This window comes from Nelumbo nucifera, chromosome 5, assembly GCF_055504915.1.
Source record: "Nelumbo nucifera cultivar China Antique chromosome 5, China Antique-T2T, whole genome shotgun sequence".
NCBI lineage: Eukaryota > Viridiplantae > Streptophyta > Magnoliopsida > Proteales > Nelumbonaceae > Nelumbo > Nelumbo nucifera.
The window spans coordinates 85,393,318-85,418,940 of NC_142653.1; the positions used below are offsets into that span (position 1 = coordinate 85,393,318).

Below are 25,623 nucleotides of genomic sequence, written 5' to 3' on the forward strand. Positions count from 1 at the left end.
AAGAAGGATGCATCTCAACCAAAATATTTTAGACTAATCAGCTTGGTGAACAACCTGTCTAAGATAATTGCTAAGGTACTATCTCTCAGGATCAAGCAAGTCCTCCCATTTATTAATTGCAAATGAGATTGTAGAGAATTTTAAAAAGGTCAAGAAGAAGGGAGTGGTATGTAAACTGGATCTAGAGAAGGCTTATGACTTGGTTGATTGGTCCTTCTTGAGGGAGGTGATGGTTAACTTTGTAATTGGAGAGAGATGGTGCAAATGGATTATGGGTTGTGTTAGGAATTGTCACTACTCTGTGCTGGTAAATGGAACAATGGTGGATTTTTTCCCATCTTTAAGAGGCATAAGACAAGGAGACCCACTTTTCCCCTTCTTGTTTACCTTGATTGCTGATGTTTTAGGGTGGTTGATTGATAGAGAGCTTATTCGAGGAACCTAGTAAGAGGTTGGACACTAGAAGGGAAGAGATACCACTTATCCACCTACAATTTGCAAATGACAATCTTATTCTGTGAAGGGGGAATTTGGATTGGATAAGGAACTTGAAGTTGGTGATACGACTCTTTGAGAAGATGTCCAACCTTAAGGTGATCTTTGAGAAGAGTTGTATAGTGGGAGTGAACTTGGAAGGGAGGGGGAGATGGGGGAGTGTCTAGATATTTTAGGATGTGTAGTGTCAAGCTGGCCTTTGACCCACTTAGGGCTACCTCTAGGAGATAACCCCATGAAGGGAAGTTTCTGGAATCTTGTGGTGGAAAGATTTGAGAAAAGAGTTGCCTTGTGGAAGAAGAATTTTCTCTTGGGGGGAGGATGACATTGATTAGGGCAACCCCAACCAACCTACCCATCTATTTTTTATTTTTTATTTTTTTGTCAATGTTCAAGATTCTTGCAAAGGTTTCTAGTAGATTGGAAAAATTGACGAGGGACTTTCTGTGGGAGCCAGGAGAGGAGAAGAGGGACCATAGAGCGGGTTAGGAGTGTTAGACAGTTTTGTATGCCCTTAGCTTCAATCTGATTTGATGTACTTTTGTTATTTAGTGTAAATAAATAAAGTGCATGTTTGATTAATGTTGTTTGGTATGATTCTGTGTAAGACCCTAAAACTGGACACTTATAGAGACTCGTGTTAGTTTTAAATGTTCACAGCCATTGGATAAGTCTGGGGAGATTTATCTTGCCAAGGCTGATACTGGTGTGCCACCAAGTATTGGGATGGCTTGTCTCGGCCACCAGGGTGAGACCCGAGGCACATGCAGTATGGGATTACTCGAATCCTTGAACCGGACCAGATTTCCAATATTGCCTTGGACCTTGGAGATAGATGGGCAAAACTGGAAAGTTACACCTAACCCCTAGACTCGATTATGACACTTCACTAGGTGTCGGATCGGGCTGTTTTTGATATGCCAATCAGTGAGATCCTTAGATGGGGATCAAAACCTGGGTATGTTGGGACAGTCTGAGAATTCATCTGAGTGGGTGATCATAGTGATAGGATCAGCCCCTTTGTTGGACAAAGGTAATGATCGGGAATGCACTCTCTCTGATGGAAACCAAACTGCCGACAGTTGATTTCAATCGTTGGAATTTTGTTTTGCAAAATTAATATATATATGTATGTGTACGATTTGGAAATGTTTGCAAATGGTTTTAATTCCCGGGATCCATGTGAGTGGAGAGTGCAGTACTGTTCCTTGCAGCCGAGGTAGAGGTCCTCTCTTGTCGGACAGTGCTTGATAATTAAGGGCTGAGAGGTTAAGTGTAAGACCATTTAGGATAGTACCTGATGGGCTAATCTTGCACCTGCCCACAGTCCCTGGGTTTTTATAAGATGGCTTGGCCCAGGGACCACTTAATGTAAGTGTTGGGCCCATAGGGTCCATGTGATGGCTCAGGGGTTTACTGAGCTTTTCAGTGAATTCGGCTAGGCCTTGTAATAAAGGCTGGGCCGAACCCATGTGGCTGGTGTGTAGATCAATGCTTGGGTCCCACGCCATACAAAGAAGCCCAATTGTGTAGCAGATTGGAAACCAATTAAGCACTGAACACTTAATGGGCCAAAAGCCCATTTCGAGCTGGGCTGATATGATCACCCATCTATGGGGCGGATCTGAGATTAATGTTAGCAAAAGGATAGGGCCTTTTAACCTTATCCACTCTGGGAGACCAAATTCAAATCAGATTTGAATATGGTAACCTCCTGATAAGAACAGGAGTAAGCTAACTTAATCTGTAGATAGGATTAAGATAATACCCTATCCAAATACTGATTTGGATTGGGATAACTCCTAATTAGGAAGTTTCTTAATCAAGAAGAAAAGAGGAGAAACCCTAAGAGAGAAAAATATCAGATTTCGAACAAAGGGTTTCAGAGAAAGCAAGAAAGCTTCCTGTGAATAGAGATTAGATCTCATTCATACTCCAGAGAGAAGAGAAGCAATTCTTCTGTCTTCGTCCTTGGAGTTCTCCTCCAGCCGCCGCCGCCATTGCTTCTCACAAGATTCGATCTTTGTAGAGGAAAGAAGTCAAGAAACCAGTTCTTGACATCAGTCTTGCAGAAAAGACTAAAGAAGATTTGGTGTTCAGAGTTTCTAGAGGATTCTTGCAAAGGATCCAGTGTGTAGGACGCACTCTGCTGGTTCCGTTCCACCCATAGCTGTGTCATCTTCAGCAGGAGCGGATCTTGGTTTCTTCTTTGGGCGTGAACACCAACTTTGGGAGATACTGCTTATCCGAATCAAGTATATTCCTCCCTTTTGCTTTTTGGTTTAGATCTGGTTCGATTATGGTTCAAGTAGGATCTTTGAATATAGTATTCTAAATTTAGGGAATATGATTCCCAGTTGGAAGAAGGTAGGAAAACTTTTGAAATTCGCCCACCCATTCCGCAACCTTATTGGCGTCCATTAGATGGATCCTACCATTCTTTCAAGGAGATAGTGACTAGAAGTAAGAAGCTAGGAGGGCTTGGAATTGGAAATATTAGGAAAAGGAACATGGCTTTGCTAGGTGTAATGCAAGAGTAAATAGAGGAAGAAGAAGAATTTGTTATGTGCATTCATCAATCTTGTATGTATACAAGTTACAAATTCTATGTTAGGAAAGAAGACTAATCAAATTCCTACAAATCAGTCCTTTAATTAAGGTAAATCATATCTCCTACAAATCAGTCCTACAATCAAGGTAAATCATATCTCCCTAGTATTTACTTGCTATTCTGTAACACTCCCCCTCAAGCTGGAGCATAGATATTAATCATGCCCAGCTTGTTACAAAGATAATCAACCCGGACCCCATTAAGAGCCTTCGTGAAGATATCTCCCAGTTGTTCTCCTGTTTTCACATAACCTGTGGAAATCAAACCTTGCTGAATCTTTTCACGAACGAAATGGCAATCGATCTCGATATGCTTAGTTCGTTCATGAAAAACAGGATTAGATGCAATGTGAAGAGCAGCTTGGTTATCACACTATAACTTGGCTGGTGCTGAAGTTTTAAGACCTACTTCAGTCAGAAGCTGATATATCCACATTATTTCACACACAGACTTGGCCATAGCTCTATATTCCGATTCTGCACTCGAACGTGAGACACCATTCTGCTTCTTGCTTTTCCATGAAACTAGATTCCCTCCAACAAATACACAATAGCTTGAAGTAGACCTTCGATCTTCCTTGGATCCTGCCCAGTCAGCATCTGAAAAACATTCAATTCTAGTATGACCATGATTGCCATACAAAATTCCTCGCCCAGGTGCTCCTTTTAAGTAGCACAAAATTTGTTCTACAGTTGTCCAGTGATTAACTGTTGGAAAGGACATGTACTGACTCACCACACTAACTGAATACACAATATTTGGACGAGTTACAGTAAGATAATTCAACTTTCCAACCAATCTTCTATATCTCTCAGGATCTTCAAATAATTCACCATCTTTTGTGAGCTGCAAGTTAGGAACCATTGGAGTGCTACATGGTTTAGCTCCCAACTTTCCTGTCTCAGACAACAAGTCAAGTACATATTTCCTTTGAGATAAGAATATTCCCTTCTTGCTTCTTGTTACCTCAACACCCAAGAAGTATTTCAATATTCCCAAATCTTTGGTATGAAACTGAGTGTGGAGAAAGGATTTAAGGGATGAAATCCCTGTAGTATCACTCCCAGTAATGACAATATCATCCACATACACAACTAACAAAATGATACCGGCAACAGAGTGCTTGAAGAAAACAGAATGATCAGACTTACTTTTCTTCATACCAAAATTCTCGACTGCTTGACTAGACTTTCCAAACTAGGCGCGAGGACTCTGCTTCAACCCGTACAGACTTATGAAGATATCAAACTTTCCCATACTCCCCCTGAGCAACAAAGCCAGGCGGTTGCTCCATATAAACTTCCTCCTGAAGATCCCCATGAAGAAAAGCATTCTTGATGTCTAACTGATGAAGGGGCCAATTATAAGTAGCTGCCATAGAAATAAACAACCTGATAGAAGTAAGTTTAGCAACAGGAGAAAAGGTATCAAAATAATCCACTCCATAAGTCTGAGCATACCCTTTAGCAACAAGACGGGCTTTCAATCAGGCAATGGACCCATCGGGATTGACTTTAACTGTAAACACCCATTTACACCCAATAGCCTTCTTATCTACAGGTAAATTTACCAAGGTCCAAGTACCATTGTCCTCTAAAGCATTCATCTCCTCAATCATAGCATTATGCCATCCAGGGAGAGAAAGGGCTTCTTTAACAGTCTTAGGAACATAGATAGAATCAAGAGATGCAATAAAAGAACAGGAAGAGGACGACAAATGATTATAAGACACAAATGAAGATACTGGATAAGTACACTTACGCTTACCTTTACGAAGAGCAACAGGAAGATCATCATTAGAGACTGGTTCTGATGACGAAGGAACAGGATCAGTTGAGACTGGATCTGACGACGAAGGAGCTGGTGTAGGACATGGATCCGGAGGGGTTGGTAGCCGAGAATAAACCTGTACTGTAGGTGGCTTAGGCCTAGCAGGAGCAGATTCAATAGGATGTGAAGCAGATGATGTGGCAGTATAGATTAACAAATCATCATCCTCCCCCTGACTTGAATGAGTAGATGGAAAGAAAGGTGTATCTTCAAGAAAATTAACATCAGCTGACACAAGATATCTGTAAAGAGTAGGACAATAACATCTATACCCTTTTTGAACACGAGAATACCCAAGAAAAACACACTTCAAAGATTTTGGATCTAGTTTGGTAACCGGAGGACGAACATCCCGAACAAAGCATGTACACCCAAATACCCTAGGCTCAATAGGAAACAATGTTTTATTTGGAAACAGAACATGATAAGGAGTCTTACCCTGAAGGACAGACGAAGACATACGGTTAATCAAAAAACATGCTGCGGAAATTGCATCAGCCCAGAAAGGTTTAGGAACCTTCATTTGAAATAACAAAGCTCTAGCAGTTTCAAGAAGGTGTCTATTTTTCCGTTCAACAACCCCATTTTGAGATGGTGTATCTACACAAGAAGTTTGATGAAGAATGCCATGCTGAAGCATGTAAGTTTGAAAGGATTCTGACAAGTACTCCTTAGCATTATCACTTCTCAATATTTGTACAGAAACATTAAATTGAGTTTTAACTTCAGCACAGAAAGCAGAAAAATGAGAAAACACCTCAAAACGATTTTTCATTAAATATAACCATGTCATACGAGAGTAATCATCAACAAAGGTAACAAAATTCTTAAACCTAGTTTTGGATTCAACTGGACACGGACCCCAAACATCTGAATGGACTAACTCAAAAGGAGCACAAGCTCATTTATTGACTCTAGGACTCGAACTAAGACGATGGTGTTTAGCAAACTGACAAGACTCACAATTTAATGACGGCAAACTCTGAAATTGAGGACAAATTTTCTTTAACACATGGAGAGAGGGGTGGTCCAACCGACAATGTGCTTCAAAAGGGGTTACAACTCCAAAACAGGCTATGGATCTTGGAACTTGTGTATCAAGGATGTAGAGACCTCCAGACTCATGTACCTTACCAATAATCTTCTTCGTCGTAAGATCCTGAAATAAACAATAATCAGGAAAAAATGAGACACAACAATTAAGGGTACAAGTGAGTTTGCTAACAGAAATTAAATTAAATGATAACTGAGGTAAACTAAGAATAGATGACAAAGGAAGTGATGGTGTTGGACTAATTGTGCCAGACCCAATAACACAAGATGTTGACCCATCTGCTAAAGTAACAAGAGAGGTAGATTTATGTGATTGAAAGGTAGAAAACAGACTTGAATTACCTGTCATATGATCTGTAGCTCCAGAATCAATGACCCATTTTGAAGAGGAGGAAACAAGACATGTATTGGGTTTACCTGACTCGACGATTGCAGTAACAGGAGTAGATTGAGGTTTCAATGATTCTTGGTATTGAGCAAATTTGGGCAGATATCATAACAGACTTCTCAGAAGTATCCGTGGTGGATGCAATATGGGCAGACTGAGTTTTCTTATTCTGCAACTTCCTGCAATTCCGCTTCATATGTCCTGGCTTATGACAGTAATGACACACTATCTCTCCTGACTCCTGTCCACGAGTATTAGTATTCCTGTCATAGTTACTTGACCTGTCATAATTGTTGGATCCTCTACCACTACCACTCCTGTGTTGTTGTCTCCCTGATTCAGATGTATTATTGCGGCTGACAAGGGCACTACTAGGCTGAATAGGTGGAGAACTTTCTGTACGAAGGACCCTACTGAAAGCATCTTGTAGAGAAGAGATCTCTGAACTGGAAAGAATCTGAGATTTAGCAGTCTCAAATTTAGAAGGGAGGCCAGTTAAAAAACTCATAACAGCCATCTTTTCTCGCTGAGCTTGTTGAACAGTCACATCAGTTCTAAACGGAAGCAACATATTAAGTTCTTCATATGTTTTCTTGAAATCCATGAAATAGCTTGTAAGAGATCTATCACCTTTATCCGCCCTGTAAAAGGCTTTGCACACATCATAAATGCGGGAAATATTCCCCTTTCTGGAGTACAAGAACTCTAGATAGTTCATTAATTCCTTAACAAATCCACAGTGAGTGACTAAACCAACCACCTCACTTTCAATGGAGTTGCGTATCTGCAAGAACAAACGAGCATCCTCCCTCAACCAAGACTTTCTTGAGTCATCATTAGGAGGGTCATCAGTCAAATGGTTATCCATAGCAATACTCAACAAATATAGTTGAACGGTTTTACTCCAATCCAGATAATTAGAGCCATTAAGCTTATGCTCAGTTATTTTTGACATTACTGGAACAACATCCGACATAACTACTGATTTCTTGTCTGCCATAATCTCAAAATTCAAATAAATAGAATATTTTGAACACCGAAAATCAATGGAGCACACCTGTTGAAAACACTGGAATGGATATGCACGTAACAAAGCACAAATATGTGCTATACAGGACGAGGCGAGCCAAAAGACAATGACCGAAAAATTTTCTGGCGACAAACGCGCCTCCACGTGCCGGCGCGTGAGACGCACGCGCAGGGCTGCTGACTGCCGAACTTTGCAGAACCTCCGATCGGTGGGTGGCGCTTCTTCTTGGATGGGCGGTGAGAGTAAAAAATCTGCTCCAAGGAGGTGACCCGAAACACTCAAAAATTTTCCTCTACCTACTGTTTACTTAGGACAAAAACGAAAGGGTAGGCAGAGACTAGATGCTCTGATACCATGTAATGCAAGAGTAAACAGAGGAAGAAGAAGAATTTGTTATGTGTATTCATCAATCTCGTATGTATATATACAAGTTACAAATTCTATGTTAGGAAAGAAGACTAGTCAAATTCCTACAAATCAGTCCTACAATCAAGGTAAATCATATCTCCTACAAATCAGTCCTACAATCAAGGTAAATCATATCTCCCTAGTATTTACTTCCTATTCTGTAACACTGGGGAAGTGGTTATGGAGGTTCCCTCTAGAGAAGGATAAACTGTGGGCCAAAGCAGTGACTAACATTCATGGGCTAGAAGACAATGGATAGGATCCTTACATGATTTGTTTCTAGATTGATCCCCTTGGATCATGTATGATTTAAATTCAAGCATTCTTATAAAATTTTGGGAACAAACTTGGGTGGGGAATTCCCTATTGAAGACCCATTTTCCTTCTTTGTATGCTCTCTTTGATTTGAAAAATGAGCCAATTTCATCCTTCTTAGTTCCTTCAAACTCGACTTTTGGTTTTGGGTGGAATCTGGGTCTTAGAAGGGCTGTAAGGGACACAAAACTAGATTGCACTTTGTCTCTATTGGGCTTGCTTGATTCTCTCCCTCAATTGAATTTGCAAAGCTCGTTCTCTCCCTCTTACTTCAGATGGCCTATGAAAAGGAGGGAGAGTTTTGTGGAGGTGCATAAGGCCTGCTGTTTGCCGGGCTTTATGGGAAGAAAGAAACTCAAGAATATTTCTCAGAAAAGGAGAGAAGTGCTGAAACTTTAATAGAGCTAATCCTTGTAAGGGTGGTCCATTGGCTGAAATATTTGGGTCTTTTCTCTAGTGTTATTTTGGATGAGTTGTTGAGAAATTGGAAAGAAGTAGCTAGTTTTGCCTAGGTTAAAAGGACTATAAATCCTTCCTGTATACCTTCCCCCTACTGGCTTTATAAAACTGAACTTTGATGGTAGTAGTAGAGGGAATCCAGGACAATCAGGTATTGGGGGAGTCTTTAGGAATGAGGATGGGAATGTTTCAGCAATTTTCTCAGGACCAATTGGTGAAGGCGGCTCTTTTAAGGCCGAGGTTTATGCTGCATTGGAAGGAATCCAAAGAGCAAAAGAATTGAACATAAGGAGGCTTGTAATTGAGGGTGATTCAGAGGCAGTAGTAGGTTGGTTAAAAGGGGACAAGTCTGGTATGTGGAGTTACAACAATGAAAGGAAAACATTCAAATGGCTGGCCTAGGACATTTAGATAATGTACAGTTGGGTGAAGAGATCTGTTAACTCATTTGCAGATGGTTTAGCCAAGCAAATGGTGCTTAGGGATTCTTTGTTTTGGGCTCATTTTTAGTTCTGTTTCACTGTTTTTCTTTTGGGGCCCCAGCCTTTTTGGGGGGAGTTAAGATAGTTTATCTCCCCTGTCGAACTTAATTTCTTTTCTGATTGCTGAAAGTTTCTTGTTATTGGTTAAAAAAAAAAAGAATATGACACCCATGCAAGAGGCATCTGGGTATCATAGGGCTGAGCCTATTGATCTCTAGGGACCTTTCCAAATCCTGTGTTACAAAGCCTTGGGGTCAATGACTTTTCCCCATAAAAGTTTGCCAGCCTTAGGGTTAGAGTCAAAGACTCAAAGCTTTTTAATTTATTTAATCTTTCTTCTGAAGGCCACTCCTTATTTCCGTGTTACTGAGATAGATTTTATTTTGTAACTTAGTTTTCAAGGTGCCAAGGTGAGCCTAGGTGATGGGGCATCTAGGTAATGCCTTTCTTTTATATAATATAAACCATAAGTTCTATGGTAATTATCTAGGCTCTTTAGCAACCAGATGCCATCTTTCATCAACAATTATCTATAATATTTATAAAAATGTGTAAACTTCATATTAAAACATAGTCTCAGTTTGGAGGGAGTACAAATTCAAATATGTACAATGCAAATGCATACAAAATAATACAAAACACTTGGATTTGCACTCTACATATTTGTATTTGTACTTCCTTCCAAACTGAGCCATAGAAAATCAACATATTCATGAGAAGAAAAAAAAAGAAGGAAACGAAGAAGAAGATGCTTCTTTTTTGAGTTCTTCCTTGCTTATTGGTTTGGGTTTTGAAGTCTTTGAGGGATTAAGACAACATACACCAATACGTGTGTTCATTGAACCCTAACAAATAAGAAAATAATAAAGGAAACTAGTCTATAAACCAACAAAATGAATATTTTAGTTTAGTAATGTTTATTTTATTGTTGTAATGTAAACAAAATAAAGAAAATACATGTATTCCATAGGGCAATGAACAAAATAGGTAGGTCATTAAGCAAGGTGACCATGGGTGCTTTTTTGGGAACAATTTGTGAAGTTAACTGTAGTAAGCTATGTAGACTTACGGTATCTGTTCTTAACTCAAATTACTTACTTAAATCAAGAACGGTGAAGTTGCAAAGAGAAAAGCCACCTATATATATAAATGGTGCTTCTTTCCTGGGCCAGAGTTCATCTCTTTTTTTGTTTATATGTTTTCTTTTCCTTTTTTTTCCCTATAAATCTTTTAATACGAGTGATCTGTATGTCAGGATGTTCTGGAAAACTTCACCAAGGAAGCTGAGAATGGAACCAAGAGCAGAGGTGCCGTGCAAGTCAATGCTGAACCGAAAAGTGGTGCGCTTGTTCTTGGGTTTTCATTTATCCTATATTCATTTTATTTTTGAGCTTTTCCTGACGTCTCTGGACTTCTAATCTCTTTGGTGATGTCTTTAACCATGTATTACATTCTTGTCTCATGCAGATTTGCCAGTCCTCCCAGAGGTTCTGCAGAAATCAGATTCTGGTACAAATGTAAGCACTTCTTATCATGAATGCTTTGTTGATAGGTTCTGTTGGTAGCTTAATTTCTTGTCCTTGTATGCCTCTCAGGCTAGCAACTTTACAAGATCCCTTTTCAGGATTTTCTTTTAAATCTGTGACAGAACAAAATGGTTGGTGGTGCTGTTGATGTTACCGTGTATGTGAAAGATGTTACTGGCGGTGAAAGTGGAAAATCATGTCAGATGGAATTTGGAAGCTATTGCCTTTGGTCAGTAGAACACAAGGAAGACATGAAGGATTTGATGGTAAAGAAATTGAAGGACCAGCTTTTTGTAGCAAGAGCTTACTATCCTAGTATTGCAAAGCTTCCAGCACATGAGAAACTATCACGTGAATTGAAGCAAAACATTCAAGACTTCGAACGAATTTTCAGTGAAACAACCACAGATTCTGATCTTCCACTGCAGTAAGTGATCACAAAACTTGCATAATTACCTTGTGATCACAGAACTTACATCTTCCCCTTAACTTTTTGTATTTCAGCACTTTGTCTCCGCCATTAGCATTTCGTCAGTTAACTATATGGAATATTCTGTTAAGCATTTTTTAACCCCCAAACTGCCGTTATGTTATTTTTTTATTTTTATTTTTTAAGTACTCTCACATGTTTCTCTCAACTTTCCTTGAACATACAAAGTTCTTCAACAAGACCTTGAGAACAATTTATGCTTTAGAGTAGTTATTTTCATCATTTTGGTTTTTGTTATTGTTAGTCCATAGAATCTTGAAGGGAAGTTTTAATTATGCTTTCACTGTAAACCAAGGTTCAAAGTATCGATACGTATCGGCCCGTAATGGCTGATATGTATCATATCGGGAGCTTTCTGATACGCCTCCACAGAGGGTGTATTGGGGTTTTGACTGGTTCAGGGGGTGGATGGACCTTAAACCAGCCCCTCTGAACCAGATTTGGAAAAAAAACTACCGATACTGCCTGATACGCCTCTACCGGTGTATTAGGCGTATCGATATTTTGAACCTTGCTGTATACTTTGTTAGCGTGTCAGGGGCAAAGTGCTAGAACTTAGAAGTTTAAGGGGGGTCTTTATCACAAAACAAAGTTTGGGGGACTGTGTTACCACCTCCTAAGTACAGGGTAGCTATATGTAATTTACCCTAAAAATTGATTTGCGATTTTATTTCTCTGATTAGTGTGTTTTCCATGACTTGAACACTAAAATGATGATTACCCAATACGTCTTTGGTGGTTCAAGCAAGTAGTCCTGATGGGTGCAACTTGGGTTGGCCCAAGTTAATATTTTACACTACTTAAAGGTTGGGCCTTAGATGGCCGAAGTCCATTCAAATTTTGACAAAAGTTCTACCCAATCCTGCCCAAGTTGCACCCCTACTGATGAGTCTGTTATGTTTGGGAATGTGGTCAGAATTATGTTATGTCATACAGACTTGGTTGAGTTGGTTCATGTGTCTTTTGGGTCATTAATACATTTTTTTTTCCTGATTTGTTAATTCTATTTCATCTTTAAGGTTAGAGTTTGAGGTCTATCAAATGGCTAAACAATGTAGAGCTCTCTATTCATTATGCTTTTTTTTTTTTTTGATAGTTGAAAATTAAATCATTTAACGAAAGGATGGATCTGTTACAAATAAGCTCAGAGAGAGGCTCAAGATGCAGCTTCACTATTAAAAAGATATCAGAACTACAAGAAAATACCAATATAAATAACCCACTAGAAGATGGAATAAACAATTACAAAGCTGCCCAGAACAGAGAATCCCTGTTAACCCCTTGTTTTGCAAAAGAATCAGTCATCTCATTAGCCGATCTTCTTACCCAATGGATCTTCAAACTCTCTATTCATTATGTAATAAAAGAAGTTAAATTCCTTTCAGTATTTTTTTTGACAAGTAAAAGGAAAATTCCATTTAAGGGAAAAAGAAAATTACAAACTGAGTAGGTGTTAAGGCAACACCTAGAATCAACTCAAATAACAATAAAAACAAAACTATTTTCACCAATTGTTCAAATTACAACTTTATAATCCCAGCACCTCCCATAGACTATCCCCAAGGTTTTCTTATTTGTGTGTCATCACCAAGACCCAATCTGCTATAGATTTACCAACAGCTGCCACCAACCTATCCAATTTCCATTCCTTATCTGCAAAGAGTCTTCTGTTTCTCTCCTTCCGAATATAGTTTTCAAGGCGCCAAGGCGAGGCTAGGTGACAAGGGGGCACCTTGTTGCCTTGTCGCTTAGGTGGGCACCTAGTTATGATTTTTTTAAGTAAAGACCACATATCCTAGGGTAGTTCCCTAGGTTGCATAACCATCTTTCCTTGATAACTATCCATAATTTTCCTAAGAAAATTATAAACTTCATGTTTAAGTCTAGAAAATCAACATATTTATGAAAAAAAAAGAAAGAAAAGAAAGTTCAGAAAAATATAGGGGCTAAACCCCTACTTTTGTTATAGGAAAAGAAGAAAAGGAAATGTGGAAGAAGAAGAGATGTGTTGATTAGACAAAATTTTAAGTTCTTCCCCTACTTTGGTTCAGATTTTGAGGTCTTTGAGGGTTCAATACAGCAGTTTGCAATGTTTGTCTAGGCATCGCATGGACAACCATGCCTCCAAATATTTCAGCATTTGGCAAATGGTTGACAGCTCCAAATTACCCTAGCCATCTTACAGCCTTTGAGACTTGACCATGAATGAAAATCTCTGCAGGAGACCTTGGCTGAAAATCCCTAACCCCAACCCAAACATTGCAGCTTTGTCTCTTTTAGCAGCACCACATCTGGACTGAATTTTCTCACTACACTCCTTACTAAAACCTTTCTTCCATCTCTCAGACCCATAACATTCCAAGATAGCAGTCTCATGTCATGCATACTGATGTGTGGGGGCCATATCATATGCCTTCTATGGGAGGTTTTCCCCATTTTAACTTTTTTTATAGATTATTTATCAAGATATACATGGTTGTATTTGTTCAATAGTTGAAGTGTTTGAGACCATTAAAAATTTTTGTCATAATTGAGACAATTTGGGGGGAGGATAAAAATGTTTGGTTAGATAAATACTAAGTAGTATGTTGAGTGGAGTTTCACCTTGTGCCTCAAAGAAAAGGGTGTAATCAATGTCTTAAAACATGGATGCGTGACGTGTGGCATTCCACTACCTTGAGGCTTGAGGCTTAGTTCAGAACACAAGAGGCAGTGTAAGCCTCTCAACCACAAGGAGGCATAAGCCTCCTCGAGAGGAGGGGGGAAGGAGTTCTTTTTGTTGTTTCTTTTTGATAAACGACATCTTGTATTAAATAGAATGAGAATGCATAACACTAGACTTCCTTACCCTTCCCTTTGCTTTTCTTTTGTGTTCTTTTCTTTTCTTTCTTTGCTTCTCCTTTCCTTTCTTTGCTTTTTTTCTTTATTTTCTTTTTCTTTCCTTTCTTTAAATGCTTCCAACATGCACCTCAGGGTGTTTTAAGGGCACTTTGTTTCGAAGCATGCCTCCCACGCCTTTTAAAACATTGATGTAATACATTTGAGATAATTATTTTTATGCTATAACAAAATGGTGTTGGTGAAAGGAAGCATAAACATATTTTGGAAGTTGCTTGTCTAGTATGGACATTCTTGGGAAGTTAACAAAATGGTGTTGGTGAAAGGAAGCATAAACATATTTTGGAAGTTGCTTGTCTAGTATGGACATTCTTGGGAAGTGTTGGGGAGATGTGGTGGAAAAAATTGCTTATTTGATAAAATAAGATGCTTTCCAAGGTTCTTGTCTATAAGTCACTTCATCAAGTCCTTTATAGTAATGTACCCTTGTTCTTCCTTCTTTTCTATGTATATGGGTGTGTTTGTTTGATTCATGTTGTAGTTCCCTTGACCTACACAATGTTTTAAAAGCACAAGATGCAGAAAAGCGCAAAGGGCTTTTGGATTTTTGTGCCTTAGGCACAAGGCGCTAGGCGAGGCACGTGCCTTTTCAATGCAAGGTTCAAAATTCATAAAAAAATCAAAAAATTGCACAAATGTAAACCATTCAAAATAAATCAAGAAAATATGAAACATAGTATTAATTAAGATAATGCAAACTTTAAATTTTTACTAAATGTTTTAAAAAGTCTGTTAGCTCAAATTAAAATACGTAAACATAGCACAAAACATATTCAAAGTGAAAATGCAAACATAAAATCAAACATAGCATATTAAACATTGATGATTGGAATAAGAAAATTTAGAAATAGCAATCTCAATATTAATATAACTTTCTTCTCGACATGGGGACAGTGATGGAGAAGTGGGTGACAATTGAAGAAGACTGGAAGAAGATGTGTGTGGTCAAATCCAAGACGTTTGTGTTAGAGGAAGTTACGAGACTTTATCAGCATTGGTTGAAGATAAGGGAAGTAGGGAAGGCAATAATTTACCTAGACTTGAGCTTGATGAAATGGTTTAAGGAATTTGTCAATTATGCAACCTATGTCAGCTGGAGAGTACTTTGGAAGGATTCTAAAAGAGCTTCAAGAAAAAAATTTGAGTGGAAACTGGAAAGGAAAGAAAATGCCAAAGGAAGAAATATTTGTTGCAAGGAGTTTTTTGGAGACCAATGACGACAAATGATATGTATTCCTCAAGGGAGAAGATTGAGTGGTTGGTTAGAGTTAAGGAGAGGTGGGTTAATAAGTTAAAGACAAAGGCAAGAGAGAGGAAATGGTAGTACAAAAGGAATAGTAGAAGTTGGTTGAGAAAGATGAGGAGAGCCCCTTGGAACTTAAGAATTGGAACCCTATTTTTGTTACAAGGGTACAACCCTTGGTGGAGGTGGATGGCGTTGAAGAGAAATGGAAATAGGCACTCATGTTCTCGTCAAAATAGGGGGTAGCTGCTGATTGGGGAATAATAGAGGAGTTAGAAACAAAGTTTGTAGGTGGATGGGAGAGTTGGGTTGAAAACTTCTCAAGTTTTAAATCACTTTGATTGCATCTCAGACTTGAAGGTGGATGCCAAAATTCTATCTCTGAAAGAGAACAATTATGATTTCCAAATGGAGTCTGGTGTCTAACGCTGTGCAAAGGAAGTTTTTGATATATCTGATTGAGGTCATAATCTTTGGATTATTGTTTAATTTTTTGACAACAGAGATGTTTAAAAGAGTTGGTGAACTTTGTGGTGGGTGGACATGTGAAAATTGATGAAAAAAGGTTATGTTTCTCTAACCTGGGGTGAGTGTTGATCTGGGTGGTGGGAGACAAGCCGGAGATGCTTGGCAAGGTTGGTTTCCATTGGAGGAACTTCAGTTGTGTGAGGAAGAAGAAGATGATGAAGGCAATGATAGAGCCTCATGGGAAAGTTTGGCCCAACAAGGAACCAACGATGGAAGGTTTCACCTTTTTGGAAATCTTAAGGAAGAAAGGTAAAGCTCCTTTGTAGGGGGTTGATAATATAGAAGCAACTCCATTGTTGTTTTTGAATTCAAAGGTGGGTCTGTTGGCAAATGAACAAGGCCGGTCCATCCAAGCCTTGGTCTAAGCAGTCATGTGAGAGCTTTAAGAATCATGTGACCATGTCCACTTCTGGAGGAGTTATGGGTATGGCTCCTTTCGTTGTTTGGGTGTAGTTGGAATCTACCAGGTGATGTATGCATGATTTTTGACCACTCTACCTTCTTTTGGCCCCAAAAAAGATGGAGAATAATGTGGAGATGTGCCTGGGCAGCTTTGTTATAGACTATGGGAGGAAAGAAACACCAGAGTTTTCCAAGAAAAGAAGAGGAGTTGCCTATTGTTGAAGGACTGTGTTCTGAATAGGACAGTACACTGGCTAAAAACCACAGAGCCCTTTCAGCAATTCTCCTTTAGTGATCTTTGGAGAAACTGGTTATCAGTAACAAGTAGCTCCTCTTCCTAGATCAGGGCAGTTGTGAGGTGGCTTCCCCCATCTGCAGGTTCTGTGAAGCTGAATTTTGATGGAAGCAGCTTGGGCAATCCATGTCCATCTGGATTTGGGGAGGGGGTGGGGGGGTATTGAGGAATCAGATGGGTGAGGTTATCCTTCTGTGTTCGGTTCAAATGGTTGATAAGGAATATGTCTACTTCTATACAGTGGATGGGGAGATCTGCAATTGCTTTGGTGGATGTGTTAGCCAAACCAAGCAAGGGGCAAACATGGAAGACCTTTTCTGGGCTTAAACATGATCTGTTTTGCTTTTTATTTTCCTTGTATCTTGTTGGGGAGGCTGCAACTCGTGTCTCTCTGAGGGATGTATGAGCTTTCAATCTCAAATCCACTTGATATAATAAAATTATCATCATTTATCAAAAAAAAAAAAAGAATCATGTGGCTCTGCATCACGATGATGTGATACACCAAAACTTGAGTGGATCATCATCCCCTTCGAGCTATGCTTACAAGTTACAACTAGGCGTCAAGTAAATCTGCTACGATAGCAATCAGCAGCTTATAATGGAGGGAAATCCCATTGGATAGGCAAAACACAATCAAGAAACCCAACTCTATGATATGATAGAAACAAGGAAGATGCAGGTGAGGTAGAAGGCGACTTTGTCGAAGATTGGATGGATTGTAATAACAGTGAAGATGAGATTTGGGACGGGGACTAGAAAAACGAAGGAAAAGGAAATGAATTTGATGTGCAACTGAGATCCTACAAACCTTGGGGCTCCTTTTCGATGAAGATGACCCATTTGGAGGATCCTCTTGTAGCCAAAAAAGTTTTACCTTCTGCCTGCTAGAACCTTGCTTGGGTTCCATTGATGGCTAAAGCAGTGTCAGAAAACTCTCCTCCAATCGATTGTTGTAAAAACAAGATTTTTGTACATTGGTGGATTCTCCCAACTGATGAATCATTTTAAATATATTTTCTGCCATGGCCCCCTAATAGATGGATAATGGATATTAGAGCATTTGGGTTGGGAAAGACTAAATCAATCACAAGTGGAAGGCTTAGAAAATCCTGAGTTGGAAGAGATTAAAAGAACGGTCTTTTCTATTGATATATCTAAGGTACCATGCCCCCCCCCTTCCCCACATGTCTGTTGCCTTTGCTTAAGATGGTGAGATGGTGACTCATATTTTGATTTCTTGTCCTTTTGCTTCTTACTTGTGGGATTGGTTCTCTTCTGTTTTTAGTTGTGGGTGGAATCCCCCCTCGTGTGTGTTGAACCTTTTTGACTCTAGGTTCTTCCAGCAACCGAAAAAAAAGAGGTAGGGTAATGTGGAGAATAACAAGAGCAGCTGTCCCCCACATGTCTGTTGCCTTTGCTTAAGAAATGGTGAGATGGTGACTCGTATTTTGATTTCTTGTCCTTTTGGTTCTTACTTGTGGGATTGGTTCTCTTCTATTTTAGTTGTAGGTGGAATCCCCCCTCATGTGTGCTGAACCTTTTTGACTCTTTCTTCTCCCAACAACCGAAAAAAAGAGGTAGGGTAATGTGGAGAATAACAATAGCAGCTGTCTTTTGGTCGATTTGGGAGGAGAGAAACAATAGGATTTTCCAAGGGCAAGAAAAATCCAAGGAAGTACTTGTTGAGGGAATTACCATCCAGATTCTGCATTAGCTGAAAGTGCAACAACTTTTCAAGGATTTCTCCTCAGCAGATTTAATTATAAACTGGAGTTCTATAGCTGTATCCTCTCCTTACTCCCCTGTAGTTCAAGAGAGTTTGTTACTACCGCCTCAGTTCAGGGTGGAATTAAACTTTGATGGCAGCTCCTTAGGTAATCCAGGTACGTCAGGAGTTGGGGGTGTCTTTAGAAATGAGGAAGGAAGAGTTTTGGCCCTTTACTTGGGTCTGATTGGGGTGGGAGATTCTCAAGGGTAGAAGTCATGGCCTTACTCCAAGCCTGAGATTGGCGAAACAATGGGGAATGCAACACTTAAAGGTGGAACGAGACTCCAAGTTGGTAATAGGGTGGATGCGATCTTGAAACCTGGGAGTATGGTTACTTAGACAGCCTCTAAGAGAGATTGTAAACTTAGCAAGGGAGCTTAGGGTGCAATTTAAATGGGTAAGAAGGTTAGCGAATGGAATGGTTGATGCTTTAGATAAGCAAGGAGTTAATAGGGAGGCTTTGTTTTGGGCTTGTTTGTAAGGCTTGTGTGTTTTGGGATTCTCCAACACAAAGGTGAAAGTTGAGCTTCTAGAAATGTTAATGAATTCTTTAATAGAGGCCGAATTAATAATGGTCTGGATGCTACTTTCATCACTTTAGTCCCTAAATGGTTGAAGTTATTCACTCAAAGGACTTTAGGCCAATTGGGCTTATTGGAAGCCCTTATAAGATTATAGCCAAGGTGCTTTCCCTTAGGCTCAAAGAAGGCCTGGCATCCATTACCTGTCAGAATCAATGGACTTTCTTGACTGGTAGACGAATTATTGATCAATGTTTAATGGTAAACAAATGTTTGAAGGATTTGAAGAGAATTGGGAAAAGTGATGGGTGTGCAAATTGGACGTTGAGAAGGCATGCAATCATGTGGCATGGTCATTCCTAGAAGAAATGTTTAATTATGTGGTTTTGGTGATCGATGGAGACTTTGGATGATGATGTGCTTGAAATCTGTGAATTATTCAATCCTGGTAAATGGGGTGGCTAGAGATTACTCTGAAGCTAAGAGGTGTCTAACTGTCTAAGACAGGGGGCCCCCTTTCCCCCCTTTTTGTTCACCTTAAATGGAAAATGCTTCTAGTTGCCTAATTACTAGAGCAAATGATAGTGGTCTAGTTAGGGGTTGGAGGATTGGAAGGAATTGGGCCATTGTAAACCACTTGCAATTTGCTAATGACATCATGCTCATTTGTGAGGGCTTATGGGAGGTAGGAGCTAGGAATGTGCAGCTTCTAATTAAACTATTTAAGAAAATGTCCAATTTGAGAATCAACTTTGACAAGAGATGGGGGGGGGGATTAGAGAATTTTGCCTCTATATTAGGTTGCGGAATGTTGGGTGGCCTTTAAAGTATTTAGGGAGGGAGAATTACTTGGGATCCAAATGTTGAGAAGTTTGAGAAAAAATTGTGAAATGGAAGGCAAATTACATTTTCTTGGGAGGGAGAATTACTTTGATTAGATCTACGTTAGCTAAGCTTCCAATTTTAGAAGTGGTGGAGTTAGGTTCGACCAAGGACAATGGGGGTGGCATTGAAGTTGAAGGAGGTACAATGGAGATGGGAGAAGATGCTTCAACAATGTCTATTAATGCTAACATGGTGGAGTAAAGGTTTGATCTGGAAAAATTGGTTGGGAGTGACTCAGTGAGGTCAAGTTGGCAAAATGTTGGGTTTGTTCTTCTTGGGTGGGGAGGAGTTCACTAGGAAGGGCTTTTTGGCTTGGGATAATAAAAAAGAATGGAGAGCACTTCTTGACTTCTAGTGATATCGAAAGCATTACTGATGAAACTTTGGAGGTGGTTGTAGATGTGATTCTGTCCTCTAAATCTGATATTAATTTCTGATTAGAGCAATAAAGAGGAAGAAAAAAGGAATACAGTAGAAAAGAAGAAGATTGAGAAGAAAAGAAAGGAGAAGAGAGTTCAATGATGTTCTCTCCTCTCTCACTAATCTTTTATTAATCTAACTTAATTAGGATTAATTACAAGTCTGCCTTTAAGCGGGCGGCCAGCTCATCAATAACTTAAGAGAAGTTAAGTTCTCTAAACCTAATATTAATTTCTGATTACAGCAATAAAGAGGAAGGAAGAAAAGAGGAATATAGTAGAAAAGAAGAAGATTGAGAAGAAGAGAAAGGAGAAGTGAGTTCGATGAGGTTCTCTCCTCTCTCACTAATCTTTTATTAATCTAATTTAATTAGGATTAATTACAAGTCTGCCCTTAAGTGGGTGACCAGCTCATCAATAACTTAAGCAAAGTTAACAACTCACCAAAGACGTGTTAAGCATTAGGGTCCATTCGGCCTTGTCTCTTTACACTCCCCCTCAAGTTGAGCATAGATATCAATCATACCCAACTTGCTTATATAGTGTATCAGTTTTCCTTTTGGAACACCTTTGGTCAAGACATTAGCCAACTGCTCTTCTGAAGCAATGAACGACAAGCAAACTTTCCCTGAAGCAACTCTCTCCTGTATAAAATGTCTATCAATCTCTATGTGCTTGGTTCTATCATGCTGGATGGGATTATGTGCGATGTTGATAGTTGCTTGGTTGTCACAATATAACTCTCATTGGCTTCTCAAAGTCGATACTCAACTCTCCAAAAAGTGGTCTAAGCCACAATAATTCTGAAATTCCATGTGCCGTTGCCCTATACCTTGCCTTAGCTGAAGATCTTGCTACTATAAACTGCTTCTTACTCCATGAGACAATGTTTTTTTTCAACAAAGTACAATATCTTGAGGTGGGTCTCCTATAATCAATACATCTTGCCCAATCAGTAGTAGTGTATGCTTCCAAGTTCATATGTCCATGCTTGGCAAGAAGAATACCTTTCCTTGGAGTGCCTTTCAAGTAACACTAAACCCTTTTTGTAGCTTCTAAGTGTGTATCTCTAGGTGAATGCATAAGCTGGTTAATGATAGTCACTGCATACGAAATATTTGGCCAAGTCAATGCAAAGATATAACATCCCAAGCAGTCTTAGGAACACTCACCTATCGGAAAATAGTTCACCATTAGTGGCAAAAAGCTAGTGATTTAAGTGTATAGGGGTGGAGACCGGTTTATCACCAAGTTTGCCAGTTTCTGCAAGTAGATCAAGGATGTACTTGCATTGAGAAATGAAGCTACTATCCTTAGATCTGGCAACTTCAATTCCCAAGAAATATTTGCGATCCCCCAAGTCTTTGATCTCAAACTTAGTGTTAAGGAACCGTTTGAGTTTAACCACTTCTTGGCTTTCATTACAAGTAAGCACAATGTCATCAACATAAACAATCGAAAAAGTCACCAAGGACTTGCTCCTCTTATTAACAAATAAAGTATGATCAGATTGAGTCTGTGTGTATCTAAAAGAAACAAGGGTAGCTCGGAATCTCTTAAACTAAGCCCTAGGTGACTATTTGAGACCATAAAGGGACTTCTTCAATTTACACACCTTCCCTTGCATTTTCTTCCCATACACCCCTAGAGGTAAAGACATAGATTTCTTCGTGTAGGTCTCCATTCAAGAAGGCATTTTTAACATCAAATTGGTGAAGTGACCAATCAAAAGTAATAGCTAGAGATAACAAAACCTGAACTTAAGTCATTTTAGCCATAGGAGCAAAAGTCTCCAGTTTATCAATACCATACATCTGAGTGTAGCATTTAGCAACCAACCGAGCCTTAAACTTTTGAATAGTACCATTAGAATGATACTTGAGTGTGAACATCCATTTACAATCAGCTGGTTCTTCTCCTTAGGTAAGTCCATGATATCATAGTTATGTTTCTTATGCAAAACATCTAGCTCGATCATCATAGCATCTCTCCATTCTGATTTGGATAAGGCTTCTGGTATGGATCTAGGAATCACATGTGTAGAAATAGAGGCAATAAAGGAATAATAGGTTGGAGAAAGAAGGTTTTAGGACAAGTGTTTGGAGATGGAATTAGCGGTACACTTCCGTTTGCCTTCGTGAAGGGCAATAGGAAGGTCAAGGTTTGGGAAGGTATTATAAGGGTTAGAGGAAGGCTGACCTATGACCTTAGTAGTGATGGCTGATGGGAGGTGTAAGAGGCTCTGTTGAAGGAGTGGAAACAACTTGCTTATACTTGAGTCTTTGTCTTTGGTACCACCTTTGGACAATAGGATGTGAAAAAAACGTGGGAGGATGAGTTGGAGGATGAGGGGGAGCTGGAACATGTGGAGTAGACACAATGAGAGGAGGTGCAACAGAAGTAGATGACTGGACAGAAGACTCAATAGGAATTGGAAGAGTAATAATCAGGGATATAACAAATAACTTCTCAGAATCCTTTAAGAATAGTACCAAAGAAAGGAATAGACTCAACAAATGTGACACCCTAGAAACAAAGCGGGTGCAATGTACTGGATCAAAACAACAATATCCCTTCTGTGTAGAGGCATATCCTAGGCATAGTTGTCAAGGTGACGCCTAGGTGACAAGGTGCCCATGAAAGCTCGCCTCACCTAATCACCAAGCAGTTTTCTATAGCGTGTTATATAAAACTTTTTTATATTCTTAATTTTTTGATTTTATAATTATAAAATAGACATTTTTAAACTAAACTATTCATTTTGTGTGTTTACGTACTAATTTCTTTTTATTATTTTCTTATTTGTTAGGATTTAATCAACACAAACATTGTTAAATGCTGTATTGAACCCTCAAAGACTTCAAAATCTGAACCAATAAGTAAGGAAGAACATAAAATGTTGTCCAATCAACACATTTTCTTCTTTTAATTTACTAATTCTGTGTGTATATACTAATTTTTTCTTCTTCTTCTTCTTCTTCTTCTTCTTCTTCTTCTTCTTCTTCTTTTTCTTCTTCTTCCACCTTTTCTTTTCTTCTTTTCCTATAACAGAAATAGGGGTTTAGCCCCTATATTTATATTTTTTAATTTTCTTTTCTTTCTTCTTTTTCTTCTCATGAATATGTTGGAAGATGTTGATTTTCTATACTTAAACATGAAGTTTATACTTATGAAAATTATGGATATTTGTCAAGGAAATATGTTGATTATGGAACCTAGGGAACTACCCATGATACACGTTTTTACTTAAAAAAATCCTTGTGTGCTTTAGGCTCAAATTTGTGTTTCTGATGACTGTAACATGCACATAGCAGGTGCACCCAACAACTCGGAGAGGAAGAGAGAAGAGGTCCTCATTTGGAAAAAGAAGGCTAACGGGGTTTTGAAATCCAAAACTTGGGATGACATACGGTTAATCAAGTATGTAGTAGTAAGAACAACATTACCCCAAAACTTACTAGGAACATTAGATGCAAAGAGGAGGCTTCTAGCAACCTCAACCACATGACGATTCTTCATTTCCACCACTCTAGTCTATTGTGGAGTGTAGGAACAAGAACTCTGATGAATAACCCGAAAGTATCAAAATAGGATGAAAGGTTCTTCTCAAAATATTCTTTGGCATTATTAGTTTGGAATATTTTGATCCGAGTGTTAAATTGGGTAAGAATATATTCATGAATTTTTGCACAATGGTTGGTACTTCATTCTCGGATGTCATAGGGTAAATCCATGTATAGGGAGAAAAATCATCAATAAAAAGGATAAAACATTTGATTAACCCTCCATTGTAGGTAAATAATATGCCCCTACACATCAAATTACACAATATGGAAAGGAGAAATTGATCTTTTATTACTCATTGAATAAGATTATGTACAATTTTTTGCAAGTTCACATGACTCACAATGAAGACTTGACAGAGATATTCCCATAAACATGTCGGGAAACAAATGACTCAAAGCATAAAAAGGTAAATGACGAAAACACAAATGACATAACATGACTTTATCAATCGACTTTGATAAAACAAACACCAAAGCTACTCCCTTAGGTTGTCCAAGACTTCTATCAGGTGTATCCAACAAGTATATTCCATTCGTCTCATCGCCATTCCCAATCATCCTTTGAGATTTTAGGTCTTGGAAAGCACAATGAGTAGGAAAGTTATGCTGTAGTTCATGGATTTAGTCAAGCTACTAATAGATAAGAGGTTGGTATTTAGCTTAGGGACATGAAGTACAAAGGATAAAACGAGGGTGTCAAAGGCTTTGATATCTCCTTTGCCAGAGATGGGAGCAAGAGACCCATCAGCAAGGGATATTTTCTCTCTACTAGAGAGGAGTTGATATGAACAAAAGGGGTTTGTGTGGAATTCTTGCAGAATCTACAGAGCATTTGTGTATCCACTGCCCAATTTCTTCTTTGGTCTGGGGACATTTCCTAAAGGCTTTGGAGATTAGTTGGGTTATGTGAAGATTAGTAAAGGAGATACTGAATTGTTGGAGAATTAAGGGCCTTAACAAGAAAGGAAAGCTTGTTTAGAGTACCATTCTGGCAGCAGTGCTTTGGTCCATTTGGTTTGGAAGAAATAATAGAGTTTTCTGTGGTAAACTTAAGAGTCCGGATGAAGTAGTGTAGAGAGCTGTGGGCAAGTTATTATCCTAGGTGTCGGTGAAGGAGGGATTTAAACAGTTGAACATGTCTCTTTTGTTTTGCTCTCAGTCCTGGGTGAGTTTGTAATTTGAATTATGCCCAGTCAGCTTGTATGGTCTGGGTTATGATGTAACTCTCATTTTATGTGCTGAATAAATTACTTCACCTTTTTCCGAAAAAAAAAAAAACAAGAGGTTAGGTATGTTGGTCATATGGTTTGATGCAAGTGTTTTAAAAGCACGAGGCACAAAAAAAGTGCAAGGGCCAATTTGCACCTAAGGTGAAAGGTGAAAGGCGAGGCATGTGCCGTTTCAAAGCAAGGCCCAAAAATACAAAATAATGCTAAAAAAATAAAAAATGTCAGAAAATTCGAAAAACATTAAACATAATAATAATAATAATAATAATAATAATAAATATAAATATAAATATAAACTTAAATTTTAAAATAAATGTTTTAAAAAACCTATTATCTAAAATTGAAATATATAAACATAACATGTAAAGTGCATTCAAATGAAAATTTAAAAATTAAAGTAGACATATAAAGAATTTTTAAGCATGTAAAACCCACAATCTCTTTTTTTCCTCAGTTGTATTACTTCAAGTAGCTAATGTGATGTAAAACATATTGCATTCTTGATTCTATGAGCTGCCTTTGTACCACGCCCCTCGAGGCAAAGTTCGAACACGTCCATGTTAGGGTCTTAAATTCTTATTTCACACAAAAAATAATAATTTTATAAATTTATTTGCCTTTCAAGAAGATATTTTATTGGAATGAATGAATGAACAACATTAGCAAATAGGGGGTTCTCGGAGCACGCCTGGGTTGAGGCGCAAGGCGTATCAGGTGCACGCCTAGGCACACTAGGCATGTGCCCTTTGAAAGGGGTGCACCTAGGACCTGGGCCAGGT

General features: G+C 38.7%; 1 protein-coding gene across 4 annotated transcripts in view; it reads left to right on the top strand.

The window, feature by feature from the left end:
- Window positions 1–25,623, top strand: part of GAUT7 (galacturonosyltransferase 7) — an 84,128-nt gene that overhangs the window by 12,881 nt on the left and 45,624 nt on the right. For 2 of the 4 annotated variants that reach the window (XM_010280589.3, XM_010280590.3), the window contains exons 5-7: window positions 10,327–10,411; window positions 10,539–10,588; window positions 10,720–11,024. In XM_010280589.3, the coding sequence (XP_010278891.1) occupies window positions 10,327–10,411; window positions 10,539–10,588; window positions 10,720–11,024 (440 nt within the window). The remainder of the gene's footprint in view (window positions 1–10,326; window positions 10,412–10,538; window positions 10,589–10,719; window positions 11,025–25,623) is intronic. The other 2 variants (XM_010280591.3, XM_088888760.1) reach the window with 1 other exon arrangement.